This window comes from Sinohyriopsis cumingii, chromosome 6 (assembly GCF_028554795.1).
Source record: "Sinohyriopsis cumingii isolate HCF-2022 chromosome 6, ASM2855479v2, whole genome shotgun sequence".
In the NCBI taxonomy this organism is placed as follows: domain Eukaryota; kingdom Metazoa; phylum Mollusca; class Bivalvia; order Unionida; family Unionidae; genus Sinohyriopsis; species Sinohyriopsis cumingii.
This window is the reverse complement of record NC_142966.1, coordinates 105,387,687-105,405,617: the sequence shown is the minus strand read 5'-3', so window position 1 is coordinate 105,405,617 and position 17,931 is coordinate 105,387,687. Positions and strand designations below refer to the sequence as shown.

At 36.1% G+C, this 17,931-nt stretch overlaps 1 protein-coding gene across 2 annotated transcripts in view; it reads left to right on the top strand.

The window, feature by feature from the left end:
* LOC149797634 (motile sperm domain-containing protein 2-like) overlaps positions 1 to 17,931 on the top strand; it is a 90,254-nt gene that overhangs the window by 10,056 nt on the left and 62,267 nt on the right. For both annotated transcript variants that reach the window (XM_089962527.1, XM_089962526.1), the window contains exons 4-5: positions 300 to 386; positions 12,774 to 12,928. In XM_089962527.1, the coding sequence (XP_089818653.1) occupies positions 300 to 386; positions 12,774 to 12,928 (242 nt within the window). The remainder of the gene's footprint in view (positions 1 to 299; positions 387 to 12,773; positions 12,929 to 17,931) is intronic.

The following is a 17,931-nucleotide window of genomic DNA, read 5'->3' as shown; positions in this document are numbered from 1 at the left end:
TAGTATAAATAATGAACATATCCAAATCAACTAGACTAAACTTTGATTGTTTATGATTATATTAATATCCAGCTGCTGGTAGCTTTATTGAAACACTTTATGTTTGTGTTCAGATGTCATTTTGTGACAAGTAATTGGTGAAGATGTGCCATATTAACATATAGTAACATCAACATTATTCATAATTTACTTTAAATTTTAAAAGAACCTGAAAATGTTTTCACTTAGGAGTCAGTAAAAGGATGTAGTTTTTGCAAGCAGATGGTTTGCATATTCATTTGATTATTGTAAAATTTTAGATCTGACAGAGGATAATTTTGATTTACAAGTGTGGGAAAAAGGAGCTGTCTTCTTCCATAACCATGACAAGGATGGACACAGAATATGTAAGGATACATGTAATTCATGCATTGTAAGCAACAAATCAAATCCAGTGAACCAAACTTGATATCTTTCTTAATTCAGATCTTGTTTTCTCACAAGTGTTCAGTACCCTCCTTACAGTAAACTCAGATGAAGATTCAGAGAAGGATGCTGAAAGCTTGTTTGAATGAAATGATACACTTTGAGAAGGTTCATTATTTATTACAACACTGATTTCATGTATTTGTGTGGGTATCAGTTCTTTCGTTTTGGGAAAAAGGACATATTCTTGTGTATTTAAGTTACCACTGTTAATTTTTGCATGTTTAACAAATTTATTGTTCATGTATCCTTGTATTTCCTAATAAGACCATGCAAATACATTCTTCCCTCATGAGGTATCATAATTGTGTGAAGCATGAAGACTCCCTCGTGTAACCAAAGGCTCATGCTCTGGAAGCTTGCCATGATAAAGGTACGTTTGAAATAATGAACATGACAAGTCTTTATATACAATAAATAGTTCAAAAGTGATGCCTGCTTTGTTAAATGCCTTAGTCTGTCTTTGATGATTTTATGATTGACATGCCTATTCTTGTAAATTCAGTTGCATTTTCATGTGCTGTGTCAGTTCAGTATCACACTCTCCAATGTAGAGGTATTAGAATTATGTCATGAGGCAGGGCACTGATTGGTTGATTAAATTACCCATAGCTATTGTATTTGTATGTAAAGACATCTGCAACTATGGATCAGGGCTGATTTTTCAGTTCATTTTTATCAAGGTTTCACCAAAAAAGAACAGACTTCAAATGAGGCTATACAATTAATTAAAAAAAAGATATGACCAAGAATCACCATTTAAAAAAAATATGGATTTTTTATATTTGAAAAACATCTATGCATTAATTGTAATATGAATTAGCACAAAATATATACAAATGAAGTCCTTGAATATTAGGGATTTATTTAGAAACAAGGCAGAACTGTTAGTCACATGACATTGCTAATTCTGCTTAACTAATCGATAGTGAATGTTTATCATTTCTTTAGAAAAATATGTTGCAATACTTTTAAATCTTTATTTAATGCCACATAATTTTTAATTCATTACAATTTATAATTTGTTGAATTTCACAAGAAAATTGATGCGCAGTAGCAAGTAGCTAAATGAGTAAACTGCATGCTTCAAATTTTAAAATCCAGTTACATTGTTAAATATATTAAATATTGCACTTCAATGCTGATTTCATGCTCATTTTCCACCCTCACCCTCCCATCCACCCCCAGGTTTTGAAAGATCTACTAGAACCTTTGTTTTTATTCAGTAGCAATTTAATTACTATTCCCAAGAACACATTTCAAGTTGCTCTTATGTTGATAATGTGAAGGTAAGGTGGTGGGTTTTATGATTCTGAAAATTCAAGAACCTTTTTTTGGCATAGAAGATTTGCAGAAGGATAAAATTAAGCCAAGAGCATACTTTTTCATTAATGCAGAGAAGGGATAAATTAATTTCATATTAGTTTCTGAATAGCTTAACAACAACAATGATTGTAGTACATGGATATAAACATATTGTGAGGTATGTATGACAGATTATCATTTTAAGTTGCAGTTTCATAATTTTTCTTAACAGCAAATGTTTCTGGAGTACATCAAGTATAATAAAATAAGGATGCAATTCATACAAGTAATTTTAAACAATCCAATTAGAAAACCTTGAGAATTGAGAAAGACTCTAGACTTATTCATGCAATCCAGAGCCAGTGTTTTGGCAATAGACAAAATAGAATTTGGTCAGTAAATCTAAATGTTTTAGAAGGTGTTAAAATTCAAGTAATGATTATGTTACATGTCACATATGCCATCGGGCACATAACAATTTAAATAGTTTGAGGCATGTAGAATAATTTATCCACTCAGTATATGGCTTCATTTTCATAATGTTATTGTTGGTGGTCATTTCAAGATGGATGTGTCATTATGTCCTATTTATTCAAGCTATACTTCATAAAATTTCCTGTAGTATTACATGTGCAAGCCTGTTGACTAAAGGTACTGTTTTTGTACAGTATTTTAAATTTAATTAAATACTTGTTTAAATACTGAGTGCAAAGGGGTTCTGCACTGTTTTTGCATTCTTTTCAGTGATGTGATTGGTTAACAAAAAATAGCGATACTATTGCAGACTGAATGAATTTCATATGGTTGTTACATTAGTCAGACATGTTCCACATATTTGTTGGCTGTCGTGATTTCAGAGGCATACATTCCCATTACCACTAACTGTCTCTAATTACAGTATTCTTCCTCTCATGGGGCCCCAGGTGGTCTAAAGCGCAGTACATTACGGATCACTGCCAGCTCACCTCTGTCTGCGTAGGTTCGAGTCTCGGATTCGGCCAATGTGGGTATGTGAGAAAGCTTGCCAGTAGCTTCTCGAGGGTTCATGGTTCTTTCCGGGGATTTCCCGGGTTCTTCCTCCACTATTAATACTGGCCGCCATGTATAGCCTGTCGTGTGCTGAAAAATGGCGTTAAACCTTACAACAACAACAACAACAAAAATCTTCCTCTCATTGTTCATATTGGTTGAAAATGAATAAATTAATTTTTTCATGACATTCATCCTCTTTTTTTATTTTTTCTGAATAAATATGTAACGATTCTTAATAAGCAAACATCTAATTTGCCAGATTTATCATATGATATTTATATGTGTTTTTGTTTTAACCCACAAAATAATATGGTGAAATGAAAGATGAATGTGCCGTCTTTGTTCCTTTCATTACTTCTGAGTAGTGTCCTTCCAACAAAATAACACATTTAAAGCTGATCTTCTTGGTTTTTCCTGATAAAATTCTGATTGAAGGATATGAGAGCTTGGTTCATCATCATACATCATTGTGGTATATTCCTTGTGTCTGGATCAAAATAATGAAGTACCTCAATACAGGCAGACCGCTCCAGTGGCCTAAGTGGTTCAAATGTCCACCTTGGATGTGGGAGGTCATGGGTTCAATCCCTGGCTAAGTCATACCAAAGAGCATTAAGAGGTTAGTGTTAGGACTGGTTGGCCTGGTGTCAGGATAATGTGACTGAGTGGGACACAATGTTAATGTCTGTGGCATGATGCCCAAGTGCTAGACATCACTTTAAACTGCCACACTGCATACATTGTTGCAATATAACTCAAATTGTTAAGGCCATGTTAAAAATCCAAAACACACACACATGCACAAGTACAGACCTGTGTTCTTTTAAACACAGGCATCTATACAATTTTAATATTGCCACTTCAATCTTAACAATTTACTGAAAGAAAAACACCTGTTGTGCCTGTATCTGGTGGAACTTGGACAATCAGAGCCAAATAAAATCTTGCTGTTTCTCAATCATAAATTGAAAAAGAATCCAAAGCATGACTGATTTGGCAAGAAAGAAGTAAGCTTAATATAAATCCATACTCACAGATATGTATTTTTGTTATGATTTTTACACATTAAAAGATGGATTTGGTTGCCATAGCAACCATTGCACAAGAAATAAACTCAAAAGGAATGCCAAATGATTGAATTAATGGTTAAATCTCATGTAAACCATGCAGTTCAACCTCCAGACTGATGTACAGTTGAGCCTCCAGACTAATGCACAGTTCAGCCTCTACACTGATGCACAGTTCAACCTCCAGACTGATGCACATTTCAGCCTCCAGACTGATGCACAGTTCAACCTCCAGACTGATGTACAGTTGAACCTCCAGACTGATGCACAGTTCAGCCTCCATACTGATGTACAGTTCAACCTCCAGACTGATGTACAGTTCAACCTGCAGACTGATACACAGTTCAACCTCCAGACTGATGCACAGTTCAGCCTCCAGACTGATGCACAGTTCAACCTCCAGACTGATGCACAGTTCAACCTCCAGACTGATGCACAGTTGAGCCTCCAGACTGATGCACAGTTGAGCCTCCAGACTGATGCACAGTTCAACCTTCAGACTGATGTGCAGTAAGAGTTAACAAAGAATTAGATAACAGACAATTTGCACAGGAAGAGATTAAACTTTTTTCAGAACATATGGGAAAAGATCATGACAGAAATATCTTTCTAAATATTAATGAAAGAGGGTTTCTGTTTGGTTGTATGCCAATGTGGGTATGTGAGAAAGCTTGCCAGTAGCTTCTTGTGGGTCAGTCGTTCTTTCCGAGGTTTTCCGAGGTTCTTCCTCCACCATTAATACTGGCCGCCATGTATAGCCTATCGTGTGCTGAAAAATGGCATTAAACCCTACAACAACAACAACAACTGTTTGGTTATATAATGCACATACAAAGGTAGTGGTAACAAATTAGTCCATGGGAAGGTTCATTTCTCATACTACAAAAGATAAATGATGTTATCTTTCACATCCAGAAAACTCCAAAGTCAAACCGACAAGTATTCATCATAATTTACCAAAACCTTACAAATAGACAACAACACAAGCTGGTTAAATATACTGTAGAAAATATATATATTTAGTTTAGAAATAATTACGTCCTAAATCTGTAGTAGTATTCTGCTCTGTCTGATAAATTTCATATCTTCCAGATTACAAGATTTAAATGTTGCATGCATGGAGACAGATTCGGATTTGCAACAGGCATAGCATGTGCAAGGCAGTTAGTTCATGATATGACAACAAGCATCAGTCAAGCACAGTAGCCACTAGGACCCTTGAAAAGAGACAGTATGATGAATTTGTCAGAAGAGAACCCATAACACCTTCTATTTATCCTCTTCTAGAAAGACTGTAGAACAAGAAGTATCATGACCTTCTATGCAGAACACAGCTGGAGTGCACTCTACCTCTCTTGATTTGGGCCATAGGCAGGAGCCTGTTCAATGTACCAGGAAGAATGACATTGCTGGTTCTATCAAGTAAAACCTACATGACATGGATGCTCTGTCAGTGACCTGTACTGAGTAAGAATTGGAAGAACCCTAGGATTAAGCTACAACTTAATAACCAACTAACAAGTCCTTCATCAAACTTAGGGGTATTGCCACAAGTCAGTACCAGCGAATTATACTCCATATGGCTGGAACTAAATATAGAACAATCATGTTGATCCATCATCTGTAGCACCAGTCATGCAGGCAGATTCATCATCTATAGCACCAGTCATGCAGGCAGATCTGTCATCTATAGCACCAGTCATGCAAGCAGATCCATCATCTATAGCACCAGTCATGCAGGCAGATCTATCATCTATAGTACCAGTCTTGCAGGCAGATCCATCATCTATAGCACCAGTTATGCAGGCAGATCTGTCATCTATAGCACCAGTCATGCAGGCAGATCCATCATCTATAGCACCAGTTATGCAGGCAGATTCATCATCTATAGCACCAGCCATGCAGGCAGATCCATCATCTATAGCACCAGTTATGCAGGCAGATTCATCATCTATAGCACCAGTCATGCAGGCAGATCTGTCATCTATAGCACCAGTCATGCAGGCAGATCTGTCTTCTATAGCACCAATCGTGCAGGCAGACCCATCATCTATAGCACCAATTATGCAGGCAGATCCCTCATCTGTACTGAGTAGATGATAACCAAAGAATCCCCAAGGCATTTTAGAAGTATCCTAAATTAGCTCAGACATATCAACTTTGGCCAGATGTCCAGAACTTCACCAACCAGCTACATATAATAAGAGGAATTCCTGGCAGTAGTCATGTTTTATGAACTGTCAAGCTTGGAGAAAATAATGCAAGACCAACCTAAAGATTTGTAGAGAAAAGTTCATGAAATTTGCTTTGGATCATAAAACAAGTCTCGTTATTTTTATCACTCAAAGTTCTCAACATTCAAATTTTCATATACCTAGAAACTCAATACTCTCAATATATGCTTCTAGAAAATATGAATTTGCCACTTTCCAGATATGTCTTTGTATATTTTAGGGAAAGTCCATTGTCAGGTTTGCCTTGTATTCATATTAAAGCTTTGTTATTCTTATTTAAGTTCCATTTGTGGAATAAAATGCAAACACATTCAAACCTGTGACTTCCCACACTGAGGCAGATGCTCTAACCACTTAGGCCTCCAGAGCAGTTTTGGAGAGTGTGGTACTGAAATGACAACATGTGAGGGAAGAATGTATTTTCATTTTTTTAAATAGGAAGTATGAGGACATATGAAATAACAAATTCAATGCATTGTCCCCCTTCCTGAGAGAATCGTTTGTCCCAAATGGAACTTAAAACAAGCAGAGCTTTAGTCTCAACACAAGGCAATCCTGCCAATGGAGTACACAGCGATGTCATAAAGGTAAACATGACTTGTGTGTACATTAGACATTACTAATTAATAGTTGGAGACAGACAGTTTTCTCTTCAATGTAGTAAAATCTATAATTATGCATTCTCACATGACAAGCAGATTTTTCACACTAATTATATGTGGGTCTGAGAAAGCTGGACTTTTGCAGTTTTGGGATTATTTATGTTACAGACAGACATTTGTGTGTAACAGGAGACTTGATTGACGTAATACATGTTCTGTTGTTTTGTCTAAAAATCAGAGAAGTATTAGCTTTAGTACTGCACTGTAACTGTTGTATATACATGTACTGTAACTATTGTATATACATGCACTGTAACTATTGCATATACATGCACTGTAACTATTGTATATACATGCTGTTTAATTAGCACTTGTTTCATTCATTATATTATTGTAGTATATGCTTGTGGTTAAATCATAAATAACAGTAAATAAAGTAAATGTACATTTTGTCATTACTGTATTTTCAACAGCTTTTTTACTTGAATGAGGGATTGATGTAAATAAATATTAAATCTAATTTTCATACATCGTTTTATTCTTTCTTCCATTTGCTGTAATGTATATGCTTAAATACTTTTTCTCTTTTCTCTCTCAGTAACAATGATGTAAAGTAATGAGTGGAAAAGGAAGCTACTGGATGCTGTATTCATACATGTACATTGCAACAATTTAGACTGCTATATAATTAGTCTTTTTTCTTCAAATGGGTTAAAGTAAAACATGTAAAACAGATTGTTTTATTACAATAAGGAAGTTGAATTATAAAATGAATGAGCTTTATTGATTATCTATACAAAATACAAATATCAGTGTATCAGAAAGAAAACGCAAGTGGGAGTGTCTTTCTTTATCACATTTGGCTAATTTTTCATTGGGTCTTTAAATTATTTCTTTGGCACAGTCACAATATCTATGAATATTGTTACCTCATGAAATTAGCAAAACCACAGCAATGTCAGGTAACAAATAACCATTTAAAAAAAAATCAAACCCATGAATATTGTTAACTGTGAAAATTAGTGAAACCACAGTAATGGTAGGTAACAGTAATCACTGTGTTATTCAAATCCATGCTTGAAACTGCATGAACATGAATCTCCAGTTGAGGATACCATCTGTACTTGCTCCTAAGTAGCATCAAACTAAAAACAACAAAGATCCTGATCTGCCATAGCTTAATGTGCCTGCAGATCAGGGTCTGTGCTGTTGGTTCTACTGATTGCTCCTAACAAACTGCACAGACCAAGATTTGCTGGCACATTATGCGATGGCAGAACTGGATTTGTGAAGTTTGCAGTTGGACTCACGAGTATATACATTAGTCATCACTTTGGTTTTTTTTTTCTTCTGTACAAGATTTCATTGAAGTATAGTAAAGCATTTTATCTGATTTTAAATTGAGTATTTTGAGTTTTAGTTAAAAGTTTGGAGAATGCACATGCATGTGTTAGCTAATAATTTGCTTCAATGGAAAATACATTTTATTGCAGTCAGTTAAAATTTACCGTCCATTTCATGTATATTCTCACTGTGCATTGTTTAATTGAAGATGCATGAAATTATTATATTTCTAAGATAACACAGTGATCAACTTGAGATTCATATGAAATAACATGGTCCTCACTGCTCATACTCCCTTAGTTATTTTGACACATCTATGTTGATATTGGACTTCTAAAATTCATTTCTGCATGATTAGGAAGCCAAAAGCTTCATGTACTTTAAGGTGTTTGATTTGGTAACATCAGCTACACTCCTACATTGGGATAGAAAGTGCTATTTGAGGGAAAAAATTCATTTATAAACTATTTTTCACAGGCACATGTGCTTGGTTTTATATTTATATACTTATTAAATGATCATGTACAGATGATATTCCTAGATGTTTTACCATGGTGGAAATGTTTGATCAAACACCCTGGACAGAGTTTAAACTTATAAGCTTATTCACTTGACTAATGCATGTATGCAAACTTTAAATAGTGTATGACCCCTACAGTAAACTTTCACTGGTAAATAATTTCTGATAAGTTGAACTTGTCAATTTTGTTCCTTTGAGACATTTAATAATTTATGGAGAACTTGGTCTCAATCATAATACTGAACTCAGCATTTGATATAATGTATGCTACTGCAGACTTGAAAATCGTACTGCAGATGTGAAATGCAGCCTTTTGATTTGTCAGAATATTTCAAGTATGATATTGAACTGAGTACAGTTTTAAGACAGATGGCCAGACCAAAGTAAGGAATGATGTGTACTACATGACTGATGATAACTCACATGGCTAACCTGGTAACCTCAAGTCCCCAGATTTTTATGTTCTTCTTTGGGAATATCTAAGCTGGTGTAAAATCCATAGACAAGTTTGTGATATTCCACGATGACTACAAGTTTTAGTAGACTTGCTGTCCTAGAAGGTTCAACTAATACCAGCAGAATGGTTGCTTTGTCCCTTGGTCTTCACTCACAAATGTGCCTTCTCGGATTGACCACTGGCAGGTCTATTGGTGATAAGGGAATGTAAAACTCCCAACCTTTGTCTCACCAGCCCCGGATCCAATGGCCTGGGCAGACGACATTCTTTCCAATGATTGGAATTGCTTGTACAAATATGTTCACCCTCCAACACTTCTGTTTCTGAATGTGATAAAGACAGCAAGAGAACCAGAGTGTTGCCTCATCCTGATTGCTCCACTCAAGTGGGAAAAAAATTGTGGATCAGTGACCTCATCAGTCTAAAGGTGTACAAAATGGAAAGATTTCCTTATTGCTCAAGAAACCATGATGACAGGCATTCCATTCCAATCCAGAGTTGTTGAACTTGCATGTTTGGATCATATTAATCAAAGTCATATGAACAAACAATTCTCTTGTTAAGTTGTAGAGAGAATCTCCTGAGTGAGATCTTCATCCATATGAAGTGTATGTGGGAAATGGAAATTTTTTGTACAGTGGTGTGAGCACAAACACATTGTACATGTGAACATATCAATGCTGCAATAGCTTATTCCCTGCTTTGGCTCTTTAACAAGAAACAGTTAGTACAAATCATGATAAAAGGCTACTGTTACACAGTCACCAAGACACTGAGTCATCATGGAAAAGATGATTTCAACCAAAATCGATCTGTTGTCAGTTTCAAGTTCATCTCTGCTAACCAGGTTGAATAAGACAACATTTGAACTGCAATTGAGGGCTTCATTGGTTCACCTCATATGAAACCTGCTTCCTACTCAAACTAGTGCTGAAAGGCAGAATCAACAACATACATGCTTTATCATTTGATCAGTTCTGACAGGATGGGTCAGTATAACAAAAGATGGCCCATGCTTTCATTGACAGGATGGGTCAGTATAACTCATGATGACCCCTGCATTCATTGACAGGATGGGTCAGTATAACTCATGATGGCCCCTGCATTCATTCCCCAAAACTGGCTCCTGTTCATGAGGAATCAGACCTTTGTAGTGAAATCCCTGTCTACTTTGGACACTTCATCTCAAGATCATCTACAGGAACTTTAGAAGGTCTGATCCCTTGAGTTGATGGAGATTATGGCTCTTCTTACCACTTGAAGAGTGAAAGGACAACATATCAGCACAGACACTTTTGTCCGGGATAAAATGGAGTATACATTCCACATATCAAGAAATATGAATGAATTTGCTAAGCTATTTGGCTCACAAAGTTAGGTGAGTCACCACAGGCATTGCATATGAGCAAAACTGATCCCTGACTGACATTATCAATGTGATAGGATGGAGATCGGAGTCCTTTTTCTCCAGCTTTTTATGTCAGGGAACTTTCATCCCCAAAAGACTCAACTTGACCTAATGGGACCTATGGCCATGGTGCAACAGGTAACCTTCCTGGTTTGTTCAACAGCTCATAAGGATGTGACTTTATGAATTCTATTAGATTTTTGGGAGGAACAATTTTCATTTTTCTAAGCAGCTACCTGGAGTGTGTTCTCTGGTTGTGGTATCTAGAGGCTGTCTCACATACCTTAGGAGGCCAGAGATGGCCTCTCTGTGGTAAGAGGATGTAACTTTCTCCACCTCTTACCTATTCTCCTAAGGTATTAAGATTTGGCAATGTATTTGAAGAAGAAACCAATTATTTTTTGTAAAATATGTTTCTTCATTAATACTTACCCATTCATATATACATACACCTTCCCAGCCTCCCTAAAGTTACAGGGGCCCCGAGTGGCCGAGTGGTCTAAAGCGCTCACCGTTCCGGATCACTGCCATCTCACCTCTGTCTGCATGGGTTCGAGTCCATGCCTCGGCTAGCGTGGATACATGGGAAAGCCTGCATGTAGCTTCTCGTGGGTCGTTGGTTCTTCCCTGGATTTTCCAGGGTTCTTCCCCCATCAGTTATACTGGCCGCCATGTATAGCCTATCTTGTGCTGAAAAATGACGTTAAACCATAGAACAACAAAAAATCCCTAAAGTTACATCCATATAGTGAGTGTACCTACTGAAGTATTGAAGTGTTCATGGGATTTGGTTCCAAACAAATCCCTGTTTCAAGGGGATATTACTCTATGTAACTGCCACCTAGATGGGCAGTTAACTTCTAGATTTCTTTCTAAAAGGAATTAACCTGGGAGGGCTGCATTTGGGGTAGTAGTAGTTTTCCTAAGGTATTATGGTCAGGTGAGTATTATTGAAGAAATATTTTACTAGAAAATTTTGTTTCTTTTTTCTGCTTTTGTATTGTACTAAAAAAATCCCAAGACTAATACATAATTTAGTGTAAAATCTGGAGATTTTGTTTCGTCTGGTATATTGGGTCATTATAGGGGGCAAGCATTTCAACACTTGAGAGGGTTTTTGTGAATGTTTTACCAGGAATGCATGTATGATTGGTTATATAACTTGAAAGTAAAGAAAAACCTAGGAAATTTTAATATGAAATTGAAGGTTTCTTTTGTGAAGGCAAAACTCGTGTAATTTTGCTTTTAATATTTACTAGTTGTTTTCTTGGGCAGTACATGCACAGTTACAACTATTATAACTTATTAGATAGGGTATCTCACATGAGAAGACAGTTGCTAAATTCTTTGGAGGAATCCCCCACCCTCATTAGGCATAATATGTATTATTTCTGAAAAATAAATCATCTGCTGTATCATGGACAGGTAATTATGTGTAGTTACACAGGTTCTTAACTATACTTTGCTATATCATGGACAGGTAATTATGTGTAGTTACACAGGTTCTTAACTATACTTTGCTATATCATGGACAGGTAATTATGTGTAGTTACACAGGTTCTTAACTATACTTTGCTATATCATGGACAGGTAATTATGTGTAGTTACACAGGTTCTTAACTATACTTTGCTATATCATGGACAGGTAATTATGTGTAGTTACACAGGTTCTTAACTATACTTTGCTATATCATGGACAGGTAATTATGTGTAGTTACACAGGTTCTTAACTATACTTTGTGAGAATACACAGAGCAGTTACTGTGAAGCAGTCTGAGTGAAGAAAATACATGGTGGTAAAAAGAATTTGTTTTATTGCTGTTTTCATAATACTTTTCACTTTTCATGAAACTTTAGAAATTAGAATAGTACATGTATCCTGATTTAAACATGAGACATGGGATTAGCGTCATTTGTTTATGGTGTGGTTTGGAGGAAGGGTCAATGTAACAATGAGTACAAGCATGAGTGATGCATGAAAGCCAGTGTTGATAAGTGAATATGGACTCGTTCATATGTCCCATCCAATGATGCATTTTTATGTAAAAGTAGGAATTAGATTCAGTTATATTTATTGGAAGGATGATCCTTAAATCTTATAGTAAAGTTTAAGATCGTAGGTGGATATTGGTTTAATTTGCAGTAATCCTTTTAGACCATTTTCATGAAAAACAACCTGTCTTATGACACTAAATTCTCAGTGCTCTGTTTAATAAGCTGTAATGAGGGACCACCTGCTTTGAGGGATCACTTTTTGTTGTCAGAAAGGCTTTCTCTCAAGACATGTTCTGTTGCAATATGATTACCTGAAAAGTGTCTTTGTTTTCTTTCTCTGCTAGTGCTTTTAAAAGTAAAGGAGCACAAAAAGGATCCTCAGACCCAGCCAATCATAAAGCGTTTCTTCGCCTTCCACCTAGAGACATTTTACCGTCACAATCCAGAAGAACAGCTGGTTATTTTGTTTGACATGACAGAGACTGGCTTATCCAACCTGGTAGGGTTTTGTTTTGTTTCTACTCTTTTGTAACAATCCAAAATTGTGTCCCATAAAAGTTTTTTGAATAGGTATACAGTCAAACCCACTTATCTCGACCTCGGTTATCTCGACAACCCGCTTATGTCGAGCGTTTTGGTCCGGTCCCGAAAAAATTCTTCTTTGTTATGCTATTTTTTACCCGCTTATCTCGACCTCTGTTAAGTCGATAACCCGGTTATGTCGGGCATAAGTTTCGGTCCGAAGTAACATGTGGACCCGCTTAATTCGACGAAATGCAACTTTTTAATGTCAATCTCACAGAAATTGTACAAGAACGATTCAAAAGCACTTACGTTTTCATACATATGCTCGGCACCGTCGACACTTGCCACAAACAATTTCATTTTTTTAATGCATTCAGCCATTTCACTGTAGCTTGGGATAGTGATAGGCTGATCATCATCATCATCATCATCATCTTGCTTGCATGATTGTATCTGCTTCGTTGTCACCGATTGGATTATTTCCTCATCAGTAAGTTCACCATAGACATTGGCATCATCATCCACGTGAACATAATTAGAAAATTCATCCTGAGCAATGCCTATGGAGTCCGCAATCTCATCAGCCATCGCTTCAAGACCTATTTCTGATTGAGGCTCTTTAATTTCTTGTGCAATTAAACACTGCTGGTGAAATTCTTCATCAGAAATTTCCGGAAAAATACAATGGAACCAGCAGTTTTGAATGGTTTTCGGCGATACACTGTTCCAAGCTGCACGGGCATACATGATGGCGTCTAGCAGAGTTGGTTTATAGGATCGCTTTTCCTCAACTGCAAGCAAATAATTGCAAACTAAAGCTTTCCGATAATGGATTTTAAAAGCCTGAATTATTCCTTGGTCGAGTGGCTGAAGCTTACTGGTAGCATTGGGAGGAAGAAAATACACTGTGATTGCTTGTAACCCTTCTACACGTGGGTGAGCACGGCAGTTGTCTATTATCAATGCGATCTTTCGTTTTTCAAACTGTAAGTGGCGATCTAACTTGCGTAACCAGCTGGTAAAGATATCACCTGTCATCCAGCTATTTGACTGGAATCATAATTGATACAAACTCGCATTGATGCCTGCGGGGTAAGTAGTCTACTCAACATTAACTTGCTTTAATAAATACTCTTTGTAACCCATGCTAGCGAAAGGAGTGTCATTTGCACTCACAGTCAATGTACATGTACATGTACATGTATTTTCAAAAACATTTATTGATCTTTATCTGCGAGATACTGTCATATATTAACCTGGATATAATACAATCTTGGTTATTTTGCACCTAACACCGCGTTATGCGTGAATGGCGGGTGCTTGAAAGCAATCGGTGGATGTTTCTCTCTCACTCTCTCGTTTGTGATTTTCTTTGATCCATTTTTCAATCTGATAACATATTCAAACCTCCGAGTACAACCAAACATGATTTGTTTTTCAATATTCACATCAATTATAAAAATGCGTCGTGTGTTATCTGACATAAGTGATGCACACTACAGTAATGGATGCATATGCTACATGTGATATAAGGAGTTCATAGATATATTTTTTCTTTAATAAATTACTTATCATGATAAAAAAGGAATAAATGATAACAACACCAGGTTAGTTCATTTCATTTTATTATCAATTAAGCGTTTTGTTTATTTTATTGTAACATGCAGTGGGAGGGGATTCCAGTAAACACCAGCAAGAGACAGGAGTAATGCTCAAGGACATTTTTAAAATTACCGGTTTTTATGAACCCGGATATCTCGGGACCCGGTTATGTCGACGATTTTTTTACACCCCCGACGTAATCGAGATAACCGGGTTTGACTGTATATCATTTTATGAATGCAGCAGACTGCTACATGTTCCAATTATTATAAATTCATCCATTGCTGTACAAATGAGTCTTTGTATGTTTGTTTCCTTCATTGTAAATCACATCATTTTAAGGCATACAATTTATACTTGCTTGTAAGTCGAGTCAAACTGCAAGCAACAAAAGTCACGATCTGCTGTAGCATAATGCCGATTATTATATGGCGCTCATTTTTGTTTCCGTTAACTTTACATGTGAGAATCATGAAATATTTGATGATATTGTACACCTTCATATTGCAGTCACGTGCATGAAACGTGTGCCCAATAGTGTATTAGAAACTACTTTGTAAACAAATCATATTCACTCATGTAGTAGATGCTTTATGGTTTGGTTGATTAAATTTGTTCCTGAATGAACTAAAGCAGATGTTTCATGGACTGTCACATACCAGATGCTTTGCAATATTCCATGTTAACGATAGACACCAGACAGGTCATAAAATTGCTGGGTCCCTATAAATAACATGCAGGTGACAAGGCATAAACCTGTCTTCTTTAGCTAGTAATAAGAATGGCAAAAATATACTTAGTTTTACATCCTGAATTTCCTCAAAATGTACTTTCTTAGTTCTGCAAATCTGAATTACATGAGCCATGTCATGAATTCTCAAACTTGATTACACATTTAGAAATTGTACTGTAATTTCGACTATATTCCAAGTGCAGTTATATCCTCCTTACTGCACTCAAAATGAAATAAACATTATATTCCATAGCATCTTTTTGATAATTACAATTGAAAGACTTCATATTTTTCCCTCATTATGATTCCAAACATTCAGTGACAGAACAGAAACATACTTGCAGATGTCAACACACTGCTTCCTTGCTGCAGAAAATCAGATGTACTTCATGTAGAATTAACACAGATAAATCTAGTCATTATCATGAAATTTAGCAGAATTGACAAAAATACCAAAATCTATTCATTCCAGACTAAATGGAAAAGTTCTTGCGATGCGCATTCATTCACAATATGACTCAAAATTTCAATTTTAAGTAGACCAAAATGCCATTTTCTTTTGAAATTGATGTCTAGCGCACAACTAAGTTCAAATTAATCTGGGTGGAGTTATGTGTGCATTAATAATGTTCTTGCTGTGAGCTGATGAATCTGCGCTTGTGTATTTAGTTTGGAATACAGCATAAATTCAGTTACTTTGTTTCTTGTTGTGTATTTTTGTTTATATAATTAAGCCTTAGGTAGAATAAGAAAATGATCATATAACAAAAAGGTTCCTCCATTTGTATGGGAAAATATGAACTCGTTTTGTCAGACGGATATATTGTACTCCCAAGGTTGTACAGTATATCCATCCGAAAAACTCGTTCATATTTTCCCATACAAATGCAGTAACCTCTCATTATTGTCTATGTTGTTAGTTCTACTGAGTCCTCCAAACAAAGTGTACAGACCTAAATCTGTCAGTGCATTATGTGACTGCAGACCTGAGTTTGTGCAGTTTGCAGTTGGACTTGACTAATAAGCGAGTAAATTCTGTAATTGAGTCAGAAATATTTAGCAGCTGTTGGGTTTCTTCTGCATCTGTTATCCCACATCCAGTTGTTAGGGAACCTTAGCATAATTATCTTCTTTCTCTGTCCATCCATCTGTCTATCTCCTGTAGCATCAGAACTTAGGATTGAAAGCAGTTATTTATTTTTGTCCATTGATCCATCTATAATCTGTAACATCAGAACTTAGAATTCATAGCAGTCAAAACTTTGCAACAATTAAATGTAATTTGTTGCTGTTTTGGCATATTAACTATAAAATAAATAATGTAAGCATCCCTCTTGACACCCTGTCTGCTTCCACTGTTTCTGATGGATCCCTTTAATCTGAACATTTCTATTTTTATATCTGATTCTATTAGTACAAACGTGATGGAGAGCACATGCTGTACGTCTGACTGGTAAAGTCATGAAACTGTATTTGTGCATACCTCTTGACAAATAATACACCACCATAATTCACCTTCTAAACTGCACTACAACTTTCATTTTTGAAAACACATCATTTGTACTGGTCCAAACCTCACACACAATGGAGCAAAGGTTACTACTTGGAAACAAACAAGCTGACTCAATCTTTCATTTTGGAGCAGTTTGTGAACCTCCTGGAGTATGGAAATTTGATAGGTGGCAACTTGATTATTCTTGGAGGTTTCAGTTTTCCCTTTTGGCTATCCTACAAATCAATACACATCGAAACTCCTAGATTCTATTCACATTTTCAACCTCAAAGAGTGAGCTAGCCAACTCACCAATAAACATAGTCACATTTTAGACTGGAGTCTTCATAGACCTGATGATAGTATTCTACAGTCTTCATTGGTGTCCTGCAGACTTGCATCAGATCACCTCTGTGTCATATACCATCTTATTGTATGACTCCCTCACCCTCTGTATCTGTTTGCCACTAAGAGAAACCTTTGTATGATAAATAGAATGCAACTAATCGTTACATCCATACAGACCTAACATCATTTTGTTTTATAATTTCATGGTGCTTGTTTTTTGTAATCTTCTTCTTGCTTATGTATTTATGTGTTATCTAATACTGTAAAGTGCTTAGAGCTTCTAAAGATTAGGCACTATGCTAAGTCCACATTATTATTATTATTATTATTATTACAAAGGAAAGTCATGGTGACCTACATTTCCCGCTCATGTAATCTGGTACATGGGTACAATTTACTGGTTGGTCTGTTTCGTCCCACTATTTTTAGAACAGGCTTGAAAGTAAATATTTGTGTCCATCCTGAAGAGTACTACACCACTATTTCAAATGTAGTTAACATTGACCTACATTTCACACTCCATTGATTGTATATTCTTTTATGCATTCAGGTTAGGTTTTGGGACACATGCGCTTGTGTTGTCATGAAAACTGATATGTGTAATTCTGAGGATTACTACACCACATACCAAAGTAGGATACTGGTACTTAATTTTTCACTCATGTGATCATATGCACTTTTTTCATTTACGCTATATCTGATACACTGTTGGTTGTACATTCATGAAGTTTTATGTGCATGAATCATCAGAAGTACTACATCACACAAATTTTGTCACTGTGACCTACATTTTCATGTGCCA